This window comes from Cherax quadricarinatus, chromosome 88 (genome assembly GCF_038502225.1).
Source record: "Cherax quadricarinatus isolate ZL_2023a chromosome 88, ASM3850222v1, whole genome shotgun sequence".
In the NCBI taxonomy this organism is placed as follows: domain Eukaryota; kingdom Metazoa; phylum Arthropoda; class Malacostraca; order Decapoda; family Parastacidae; genus Cherax; species Cherax quadricarinatus.
The window spans coordinates 9,796,408-9,809,170 of NC_091379.1; the positions used below are offsets into that span (position 1 = coordinate 9,796,408).

Genomic DNA, 12,763 nt, shown 5'->3' on the forward strand with positions numbered 1-12,763 from the left:
ATGTCCCTCCAAACAGCAAATATCTCCACCCCACCAGGTTTTTCAGAGCAGATGTAAATAACTCTGGTCATTTGTAAATTGGAGAACCTCATGAATTAATGTACATGGTATCTGCACCATGAATTTCTTTACAAGTATCACTGTACACAAGAAGCTCTTTCATACTCTCCCATCATGCAATTACCATCAATAAATTGCAAGAGAAAACTCAAATTGTGGTAAAAGCTGCTAGTAAGAACACTAGAGTGAAGGGGAGTGAGGGAAGATGAACATATGTTAAGTAAAAGGACACAAGTGTAACTGTGACATTAGTTGCACTTGTAGCAGTAACGGCTTGATAAAGCTCCAGGACAGCAAAATGTTGCCACGATAAAATGTCACATTAGTTGCACTTGTGTCCTTTTACTTAACTTACTGGCAGTAATTTTACCAACATTAATACAAGATGAACATACTACAGTATTGCTTTGTTTTATAGATGCCAGAAAACACTTCTGTACTTTTTTTCCTCTCAATAATTTTCTGTAAAAAGCAGAGACAGAGTGAGCAAATTAGTGAGTGAGTGAGTGATTATGAAGTAACAGTGGTCATCAGCTGATCAAATGAAACATTGCAGTATCTTCCTCCTATCCACTTTACCAAGAATAAAGTGCAAGAAACAACACAAATGTGAAAAATAATACTTCTGAGTACACACGAGGAAGTGGGCTGAGAACAATTTTTTTTTTCTTTTTCCAACAAGTCGGCCGTCTCCCACCGAGGCAGGGTGACCCAAAAAAGTAAGAAAATCCCCCAAAAGAAAATACTTTCATCATCATTCAACACTTTCACCTCACTCACACATCATAACTGAAACAAGCTTACCAGCAAATAAATGATAGCCATGATTTACATACAAAAGCATAGGTTATGGGCTACTGCTATAAAAGGCAGTAGGACTCCTTCTGGACAAATTACAGAACCCTTTTCTTTAGCAAGAACTTGTACCTTCTCAGAAATCTTTTGTAGTAACTTATCAACTTCAATAAAACTAAAGGAAAAAAATCTACACCTCTTAATCGATTACTTTATATTACCAGCTATAATTCAAGCTCTTGAAAAATATATCTGATGCTGTATCCCCACATCTTACGAGTGAAAAATATCCTCTTTCTTAAATTTTTAAACAATATTTGATACAGAATTATTTACTATTAGCTTGAAGGGTTGCAACCATCCTAGAGTTAGTGTTGGGTTGAAGTTTGGCAACAGTTCTAGTGCCTTGTAAAAATTGGATTTCTGAGACCAAGTATACACTCTCTTTTATGGCCCAGGCTGTTTATACCCTGTCTCTTATGGCCCAGGCTGTGTTTATACCCTCTCTCTTATGGCCCAGGCTGTGTTTATACCCTTTCTCTTATGGCCCAGGCTGTGTTTATACCCTTTCTCTTATGGCCCAGGCTGTGTTTATACCCTTTCTCTTATGGCCCAGGCTGTGTTTATACCCTTTCTCTTATGGCCCAGGCTGTGTTTATACCCTCTCTCTTATGGCCCAGGCTGTGTTTATACCCTTTCTCTTATGGCTCAGGCTGTGTTTATACCCTTTCTCTTATGGCTCAGGCTGTGTTTATATCCTCTCTCTTATGGCCCAGGCTGTATTTATACCCTCTCTTATGGCCCAGGCTGTGTTTATACCCTTTCTCTTATGGCCCAGGCTGTTTATACTCTCTCTCTTGTGACTAGGCTGTGTTGTGCCTGCTAATATACATTTACTAGATGATAAAGTTAAGAGGCACCTAGTGATCCCTGCTCTTCTTAAGCTCAATATATGCATCCAACATCTTAGGAATATATAAACACAGAATCATAGCTCTGGGATGTTGAAATAATTAAAAAAAAATTAATATCAGTGTATTAAAAATGAAGAATTATGAGTACTCAACAATAATAAACAAAATAAATGAAATATAGTACAAGCAAAAATAAGGGTGATAACAGACTAAATAAAAGCATAGACAAAAAGTATCACCAATACTTACTTATCCATAACATCTATAACAGGATGATTGATAGGATCTTCTTCACTTAAAGCCTTGGCTAACAGCTTGACTTCCCTCATAATAGCTACTGCCACTCTGCGTGGAGCTTGTCGACAACTACACAACAGCACCAGAGCAAAACCTTCAGCTAAGCGCAATACATCACTGTGATCACCCCTCTGTGGATGATGAAAATTATTTTAACAAATACTGGATATACAGTACATTTCATGCATTATAACCACTAGTAAACTTTTTTTTAGATTAACAGAAACCTATCAATCAACTACCGTATTTTACACTGAACAAGACGCTCTGGTGTTGAGGACATATCCCCCTTCCCCCAATTCTGACTGGCTAAATTTTGGAAAAAAGATAAACGGTACTTCAGCCTCCAAGATGCTAGATGAATTTTCGAGATTTGTTTTTTGAAAAAATGGTGTCTTCGATGCCATAAAATATAGTATTCCTTTGGGTAAATGGGGACTGTCACACAGTTAATAAGAAATGGACTGGGCTCGTATTAACTTAAGCTATACATAACTTATTTAGGCTCTCACACACTTCACAGCATCTATATTAAAATGACAGAGTTGGATGGCTACTAAACTGTGCCTGTGATGGAATGAATGAAACCCTCTTGAGATTGTTATTTAATACTGATGCAGGGTAACCTGAAAAAGAAACACTTTCACCATCATTCACACTATCACTATCCTGCCAGAGGCGTGCAGATAAAACAGCTCAGATGTCCCTCCCAACAGCAAATATCTCTAACCCCTCTTTTAGAGTGCAGGCACTGTACTTCCCACCTCCCTGAATTCCTTCATAAAATTATTAACTTGCTTACACTCCAACAGCTTGTTTATTTTTTTTTTTTTATTAACACACTGGCCGATTCCCACCAAGGCAGGGTGGCCCGAAAAAGAAAAACTTTCACCATCATTCACTCCATCACTGTCTTGCCAGAAGGGTGCTTTACACTACAGTTTTTAAACTGCAACATTAACACTCCTCCTTCAGAGTGCAGGCACTGTACTTCCCATCTCCAGGACTCAAGTCCGGCCTGCCGGTTTCCCTGAATCCCTTCATAAATGTTACTTTGCTCACACTCCAACAGCATGTCAAGTATTAAAAACCATTTGTCTCCATTCACTCCTATCAAACACGCTCACGCATGCCTGCTGGAAGTCCAAGCCCCTCGCACACAAAACCTCCTTTACCCCCTCCCTCCAACCCTTCCTAGGCCGACCCCTACCCCGCCTTCCTTCCACTACAGACTGATACACTCTTGAAGTCATTCTGTTTCGCTCCATTCTCTCTACATGTCCGAACCACCTCAACAACCCTTCCTCAGCCCTCTGGACAACAGTTTTGGTAATCCCGCACCTCCTCCTAACTTCCAAACTACGAATTCTCTGCATTATATTCACACCACACATTGCCCTCAGACATGACATCTCCACTGCCTCCAGCCTTCTCCTCGCTGCAACATTCATCACCCACGCTTCACACCCATATAAGAGCGTTGGTAAAACTATACTCTCATACATTCCCCTCTTTGCCTCCAAGGACAAAGTTCTTTGTCTCCACAGACTCCTAAGTGCACCACTCACTCTTTTTCCCTCTTCAATTCTATGATTCACCTCATCTTTCATAGACCCATCCGCTGACACGTCCACTCCCAAATATCTGAATACGTTCACCTCCTCCATACTCTCTCCCTCCAATCTGATATTCAATCTTTCATCACCTAATCTTTTTGTTATCCTCATAACCTTACTCTTTCCTGTATTCACCTTTAATTTTCTTCTTTTGCACACCCTACCAAATTCATCCACCAATCTCTGCAGCTTCTCTTCAGAATCTCCCAAGAGCACAGTGTCATCAGCAAAGAGCAGCTGTGACAACTCCCACTTTGTGTGTGATTCTTCATCTTTTAACTCCACGCCTCTTGCCAAGACCCTCGCATTTACTTCTCTTACAACTCCATCTATAAATATATTAAACAACCACGGTGACATCACACATCCTTCTCTAAGGCCTACTTTTACTGGGAAAAAATTTCCCTCTTTCCTACATACTCTAACTTGAGCCTCACTATCCTCGTAAAAACTCTTCACTGCTTTCAGTAACCTACCTCCTACACCATACACTTGCAACATCTGCCACATTGCCCCCCTATCCACCCTGTCATACGCCTTTTCCAAAATCCATAAATGCCACAAAGACCTCTTTAGCCTTATCTAAATACTGTTCACTTATATGTTTCACTGTAAACACCTGGTCCACACACCCCCTACCTTTCCTAAAGCCTCCTTGTTCATCTGCTATCCTATTCTCCGTCTTACTCTTAATTCTTTCAATTATAACTCTACCATACACTTTACCAGGTACACTCAACAGACTTATCCCCCTATAATTTTTGCACTCTCTTTTATCCCCTTTGCCTTTATACAAAGGAACTATGCATGCTCTCTGCCAATCCCTAGGTACCTTACCCTCTTCCATACATTTATTAAATAATTGCACCAACCACTCCAAAACTATATCCCCACCTGCTTTTAACATTTCTATCTTTATCCCATCAATCCCGGCTGCCTTACCCCCTTTCATTTTACCTACTGCCTCACGAACTTCCCCCACACTCACAACTGGCTCTTCCTCACTCCTACAAGATGTTATTCCTCCTTGCCCTATACACGAAATCACAGCTTCCCTATCTTCATCAACATTTAACAATTCCTCAAAATATTCCCTCCATCTTCCCAATACCTCTAACTCTCCATTTAATAACTCTCCTCTCCTATTTTTAACTGACAAATCCATTTGTTCTCTAGGCTTTCTTAACTTGTTAATCTCACTCCAAAACTTTTTCTTATTTTCAACAAAATTTGTTGACAACATCTCACCCACTCTCTCATTTGCTCTCTTTTTACATTGCTTCACCACTCTCTTAACCTCTCTCTTTTTCTCCATATACTCTTCCCTCCTTGCATCACTTCTACTTTGTAAAAACTTCTCATATGCTAACTTTTTCTCCCTTACTACTCTCTTTACATCATCATTCCACCAATCGCTCCTCTTCCCTCCTGCACCCACTTTCCTGTAACCACAAACTTCTGCTGAACACTCTAACACTACATTTTTAAACCTACCCCATACCTCTTCGACCCCATTGCCTATGCTCTCATTAGCCCATCTATCCTCCAATAGCTGTTTATATCTTACCCTAACTGCCTCCTCTTTTAGTTTATAAACCTTCACCTCTCTCTTCCCTGATGCTTCTATTCTCCTTGTATCCCATCTACCTTTTACTCTCAGTGTAGCTACAACTAGAAAGTGATCTGATATATCTGTGGCCCCTCTATAAACATGTACATCCTGAAGTCTACTCAACAGTCTTTTATCTACCAATACATAATCCAACAAACTACTGTCATTTCGCCCTACATCATATCGTGTATACTTATTTATCCTCTTTTTCTTAAAATATGTATTACCTATAACTAAACCCCTTTCTATACAAAGTTCAATCAAAGGGCTCCCATTATCATTTACACCTGGCACCCCAAACTTACCTACCACACCCTCTCTAAAAGTTTCTCCTACTTTAGCATTCAGGTCCCCTACCACAATTACTCTCTCACTTGGTTCAAAGGCTCCTATACATTCACTTAACATCTCCCAAAATCTCTCTCTCTCCTCTGCATTCCTCTCTTCTCCAGGTGCATACACGCTTATTATGACCCACTTCTCGCATCCAACCTTTACTTTAATCCACATAATTCTTGAATTTACACATTCATATTCTCTTTTCTCCTTCCATAACTGATCATTTAACATTACTGCTACCCCTTCCTTTGCTCTAACTCTCTCAGATACTCCAGATTTAATCCCATTTACTTCCCCCCACTGAAACTCTCCTACCCCCTTCAGCTTTGTTTCGCTTAGAGCCAGGACATCCAACTTCTTTTCATTCATAACATCAGCAATCATCTGTTTCTTGTCATCCGCACTACATCCACGCACATTTAAGCATCCCAGTTTTATAAAGTTTTTCTTCTTCTCTTTTTTAGTAAATGTATACAGGAGAAGGGGTTACTAGCCCATTGCTCCCGGCATTTTAGTCGCCTCATACGACACGCATGGCTTATGGAGGAAAGATTCTTTTCCACTTCCCCATGGACAATAGAAGAAATAAAAAAGAACAAAAGCTATTTAGAAAAAGGAGAAAAACCTAGATGTATGTATATATATATATATATATGCATGTGCGTGTCTGTGAAGTGTGACCAAAGTGTAAGTAGGAGTAGCAAGATATCCCTGTTATCTAGCGTGTTTATGAGACAGAAAAAGAAACCAGCAATCCTACCATCATGCAAAACAGTTACAGGTTTTTGTTTCACAGTCATCTGGCAGGACGGTAGTACTTCCCTGGGTGGTTGCTGTCTACCAACCTACTACCCAAAATCCCTTGAGATATACATCTTTTTCTTTTTTTTCAACAAGTCGCCCGTCTCCCACCGAGGCAGGGTGACCCAAAAAAGAAAGAAAATCCCCAAAAAAGAAAATACTTTCATCATCATTCAACACTTTCACCACACTCACACATTATCACTGCTTTTGCAGAGGTGCTCAGAATACAACAGTTTAGAAGCATATACGTATAAAGATACACGACATATCCCTCCAAACTGCCAATATCCCAAACCCCTCCTTTAACCCTTTGAGGGTCGACAGGCCCTCTCCGAAACTCGTTCTCAGGGTCGGCCAAATTTAAAAAAAAAAAAAAATTATTTTCTCTTATGAAAAGATAGAGAATCTTTTCCCGATCATAACGACACCAAAAGTTTGAAATTTGATAGAAAACTTACGGAATTATGCTCTCGCAAAGTTAGCGGTCTCGGCGATGTTTACGCATCGGCGATTTTGCCCACTTTGAGCCCCATTTTCGGCCAATTTCACTGTACTAGTCGACAAAAAACATGAATATTTCGCTAGAACTCCATTTTTTCTATCGAATGGGTGCAAGAAACCACCCATTTATAAATTCAACTATCCAGTACAGTGGTCAGAATTTAGCAATTTTGCCAATTTCACACAAATTTCAAAAGATGCCAATTTCGGAATAGGGTCCAGAATAAACAAGAAAGACATTCCTGGCACTAAAATGACATTTCCTCTAGTCATTAGTCACGTCTCAAGGCCCCTCTTATATTCTTTTGCTTTCCACATTGAATTTTTATTCTCACAAAAAATATAAGATTTACTGTTATGCAGACTACTGCATTAGTGTAAAAAATGATATAAATATTATTGGTGCACTTGTGAAAGAATATTAGACTCACCAGTTGACGTGTATTGCACGCTTGGCACGATTTGTTTCCTTTTGAAGTTTGGTAAAAATCGAACATTTCTGCTACTTTGAGCTCAATTTCAAGGCACCTTTCATTGTAAAACCAGTCAAAATCATCTCAATTTCAGTAATATGTCTTCCATTCTATAAAATGAGACCAAGAAAACTAGAATACAACAATAAATACCATACGAAAATACACTGCAAAGTCGCTGATTTATTAAAAAAAAATGGTTAAAGTTTTTTTTTTCTCATTATGCACTGTGTGCTGCAGGATTTTTTTTAGACTGTGCACACTGACCACATAGACCCATTCTTTCATATAAAGGCCTACCAGCTTTCTCCCACTAGATTTGAGGCCGCTAGAATTTATGAGTATTAGTACGTCAAAAACCCCTACGCGTAAGACGTACTAGTACGACGAAAACCCTCAAAGGGTTAAAGTGCAGGCATTGTACTTCCCATTTCCAGGACTCAAGTCCGACTATATGAAAATAACCGGTTTCCCTGAATCCCTTCACTAAATATTACCCTGCTCACACTCCAACAGATCGTCAGGTCCCAAGTATCATTCGTCTCCATTCACTCCTATCTAACACGCTCATGCACGCTTGCTGGAAGTCCAAGCCCCTCGCCCACAAAACCTCCTTTACCCCCTCTTTCCAACCCTTTCGAGGACGACCCCTACCCCTCCTTCCTTCCCCTATAGATTTATATGCTTTCCATGTCATTCTACTTTGATCCATTCTCTCTAAATGACCAAACCACCTCAACAACCCCTCTTCTGCCCTCTAATACTTTTATTAACTCCACACCTTCTCCTAATTTCCACACTCCGAATTTTCTGCATAATATTTACACCACACATTGCCCTTAAACAGGACATCTCCACTGCCTCCAACCGTCTCCTCGCTGCTGCATTTACCACCCAAGCTTCACATCCATATAAGAGTGTTGGTACTACTATACTTTCATACATTCCCTTCTTTGCCTCCATAGATAACGTTTTTTGACTCCACATATACCTCAACGCACCACTCATCTTTTTTCCCTCATCAATTCTATGATTAACCTCATCCTTCATAAATCCATCCGCCGACATGTCAACTCCCAAGTATCTGAAAACATTCACTTCTTCCATACTCCTCCTCCCCAATTTGATATCTAATTTTTCTTTATCTAAATCATTTGATACCCTCATCGCCTTACTCTTTTCTATGTTCACTTTCAATTTTCTACCTTTACACACATTCTCAAACTCATCCACTAACCTTTGCAATTTTTCTTTAGAATCTCCCATAAGCACAGTATCATCAGCAAAAAGTAACTGTGTCAATTCCGATTTTGAATTTGATTCCCCATAATTTAATCCCACCCCTCTCCTGAACACCCTAGCATTTAATTCTTTTACAACCCCATCTATAAATATATTAAACAACCATGGTGACATTACACATCCCTGTCTAAGACCTACTTTTACTGGGAAGTAATCTCCCTCTCTTCTACACACCCTAACCTGAGCCTCACTATCCTCATAAAAGCTCTTTACAGCATTTAGTAACTTGCCACCTATTCCATATACTTGCAACATCTGCCACACTGCTCCTCTATCCACTCTATCATATGCCTTTTCTAAATCCATCAATGCAATAAAAACTTCCCTACCTTTATCTAAATACTGTTCACATATATGCTTAATTGTAAACACTTGATCTACACATCCCCTACCCACTCTGAAGCCTCCCTGCTCATCCGCAATCCTACATTCTGTCTTACCTCTAATTCTTTCAATTACATGTATAACCCTACCGTATACTTTTCCTGGTATACTCAGTAATCTTATTCCTCTATAATTTTTACAATCTCTTTTGTCCCCTTTCCCTTTATATAAAGGGACTATACATGCTCTCCGCCAATCCCTAGGTACCTTCCCCTCTTTCATACATTTATTAAACAAAAGTACCAACCACTCCAACACTATATCCCCCCCTGCTTTTAACATTTCTGTCATGATCCCAGCTGCTTTAACCCCTTTCATTCTACGTAATGCCTCACGTACCTCCACCACACTTACATTCTGCTCTTCTTCACTCCTAAAAGATGGTATACCTCCCTGGCCAGTGCATGAAATTACCGCCTCCCTTTCTTCCTCAACATTTAAAAGTTCCTCAAAATATTCTCGCCATCTACCTAATACCTCCCTCTCCCCATCTACTAACTCCCCTACTCTGTTTTTAACTGATATACATGTATGTGAAAAAATAAACATGAGCATACAATGAAAGAGCTAGACAAACCCTACAGCAAACTCCATCCAGCAACTCCCACTAAACTCAGTCAAACCCACCCATATATCTGCAACCTATAGACAAACAATAAGGTTTTGTATCACAAGAATAGAGCATTATGTCTTTGTCTACAATAAATATTTTTTTTACTAACCCACTGGCCATTTCTCACTGAGGCAGGGTGACCTGAAAAAGAAGAAACACTTTCATCATCATTCACTCCATCACTGTCTTGCCAGAGGTGTGCTGACGCTACAGTTCAAAAACTGCAACATTAACACCCCTCCTTCAGAGTGCAGACACTCTACATCCCACCTCCAGGACTCAAGGCCGGCTAACTGGTTTTCCTGAATCCCTTCATAAATGTTACTTTGCACACACTCCAACAGCATGTCAAGTCACAGAAACCATTTCATAAGAAAATATTCAAACCTACCTGGTGAAGATGAAGATGATGGAGGTCCCCCACACCTGGGTCTCGCTTGTTAGCATTGGTAGTGGTGGTGGAATTGGTGAGAGCATTTCTCCAAGCAGTCAGCAGTTGTAGCAGCATCCTCACTCCATTATCTAGCAGCTGGGGTGATGTGTCTCCAACTTCCTTTACTATAAACTGAATGAAGCCTGTAATGATAAAAATTTGTAGGATAAACACTACTTGTTCAAATGATATGCTTTATAAACAGGCTGAACAGATACACGGGTGGGTATGCTTGAATTAAATTTTCATAAATACTAATCAAAACAAAGTGAGAAACTGTTTATATAAAAAGACAAAACACAGGTATGAGAGATCTGTATGTTACGACCTCACTAAGTGGTCTGTTGAAGAAGGTCTCTGACTGAAGCTGAAATATATAGGTCTTTCTAACCTGTGTTTCATATTTCTGCCCAAATGGTTTCTCACTTTATATAAGTGGGAAATGTCAGGTGAGAGTTGGTCCTACCTACTCTTGGTTAGCAAGCTTGCTGCAATTATCTTTTTTTCTTATGTTCTAATGTTCTTAAATGATCAGGAGTCAAAATTTTAAATAATTTACACATTCAACATTAATATAAGTATGTTTTCTCACATTTGCACATTACACACACACACACACACACACACACACACAAACACACACACACACACACACACACTCTCACACACACTCTCACACACACTCACACACTCACACTCTCACACACACTCTCACACTCACTCTCACACTCTCACACTCACTCTCACACTCATTCACTCACTCACTCTCTACATGGAGAAATAACTGGCACCACTCTGTGAGGACTGCCAGGCCTCACTGTCCGTTTAACATCTCTTAATAAATTGTTCTGTCTATTATAATGCACGAAGGATGCACTTCTGACATCTAAACCGTCTCAGCACACTCAATCTCACCGACTTGCTGCAAGTCCCACTTTTGACAGACTCTCTTTGACTTTTTAATTAAAATTAACATACATATTACAACAAATTTGATTTAAAATTTACTTCCACTAACACCCACCCCCGGTGGGTGTTAGCCACCAGGCCCGGTGGCCTGGTGGCTAAAGCTCCCGCTTCACACACGGAGGGCCCGGGTTCAATTCCCGGCGGGTGGAAACATTTCGACACGTTTCCTTACACCTGTTGTCCTGTTCACCTAGCAGCAAATAGGTACCTGGGTGTTAGTCGACTGGTGTGGGTCGCATCCTGGGGGACAAGATTAAGGACCCCAATGGAAATAAGTTAGACAGTCCTCGATGACGCACTGACTTTCTTGGGTTATCCTGGGTGGCTAACCCTCCGGGGTTAAAAATCCGAACGAAATCTTATCTTATCTTATCTTATCTTAACCCTTAACTATGCGCACCCCTTGTGTCTGCTTGCTCTTAACCTTTGCATGTCCCTCCCCACAGCACTGTATGACTCTTATAGTGCTTAATTTGATTTTAGCAATAATAAGATGACAACTCCATGGGAAAGTGGAGAAAAATCCTCCCTCCATAAGCCATGCATGAGGTAGGTTACTGAAAGCAGTGAAGAGTTTTTACGAGGATAGTGAGGCTCAAGTTAGAGTATGTAGGAAAGAGGGAAATTATTTCCCAGTAAAAGTAGGCCTTAGACAAGGATGTGTGATGTCACTGTGGTTGTTTAATATATTTATAGATGGGGTTGTAAGAGAAGTAAATGCGAGGGTCTTGGCAAGAGGCGTGGAGTTAAAAGATAAAGAATCACACATAAAGTGGGAGTTGTCACAGTTGCTCTTTGCTGATGACACTGTGCTCTTGGGAGATTCTGAAGAGAAGTTGCAGAGATTGGTGGATGAATTTGGTAGGGTGTGCAAAAGAAGAAAATTGAAAGTGAATACAGGAAAGAGTAAGGTTATGAGGATAACAAAAAGATTAGGTGATGAAAGATTGGATATCAGATTGGAGGGAGAGAGTATGGAGGAGGTGAATGTATTCAGCTATTTGGGAGTGGACGTGTCAGCGGATGGGTCTATGAAAGATGAGGTGAATCATAGAATTGATGAGGGGAAAAGGGTGAGTGGTGCACTTAGGAGTCTGTGGAGACAGAGAACTTTGTCCTTGGAGGCAAAGAGGGGAATGTATGAGAGTATAGTTTTACCAACGCTCTTATATGGGTGTGAAGCATGGGTGATGAATGTTGCAGCGAGGAGAAGGCTGGAGGCAGTGGAGATGTCATGTCTGAGAGCAATGTGTGGTGTGAATATAATGCAGAGAATTCGTAGTTTGGAAGTTAGGAGGAGGTGCGGGATTACCAAAACTGTTGTCCAGAGGGCTGAGGAAGGGTTGTTGAGGTGGTTCGGACATGTGGAGAGAATGGAGCGAAACAGAATAACTTCAAGAGTGTATCAGTCTGTAGTGGAAGGAAGGCGGGGTAGGGGTCAGCCTAGGAAAGGTTGGAGGGAGGGGGTAAAGGAGGTTTTGTGTGCGAGGGGCTTGGACTTCCAGCAGGCATGCGTTAGCGTGTTTGATAGGAGTGAATGGAGACAAATGTTTTTTAATACTTGACGTGCTGTTGGAGTGTGAGCAAAGTAACATTTATGAAGGGGTTCAGGGAAACCGGCAGGCCGGACTTGAGTCCTGGAGATGGGAAG

General features: G+C 40.5%; 1 protein-coding gene across 5 annotated transcripts in view; it reads right to left on the reverse strand.

Moving 5' to 3' along the window:
- Positions 1-12,763, reverse strand: part of fry (Protein furry) — a 342,675-nt gene that overhangs the window by 288,797 nt on the left and 41,115 nt on the right. For all 5 annotated transcript variants that reach the window (XM_070103982.1, XM_070103981.1, XM_070103978.1 and 2 more), the window contains exons 14-15: positions 10,102-10,286; positions 2,019-2,197 (exon numbers count right to left, since the gene is read on the reverse strand). In XM_070103982.1, the coding sequence (XP_069960083.1) occupies positions 2,019-2,197; positions 10,102-10,286 (364 nt within the window). The remainder of the gene's footprint in view (positions 1-2,018; positions 2,198-10,101; positions 10,287-12,763) is intronic.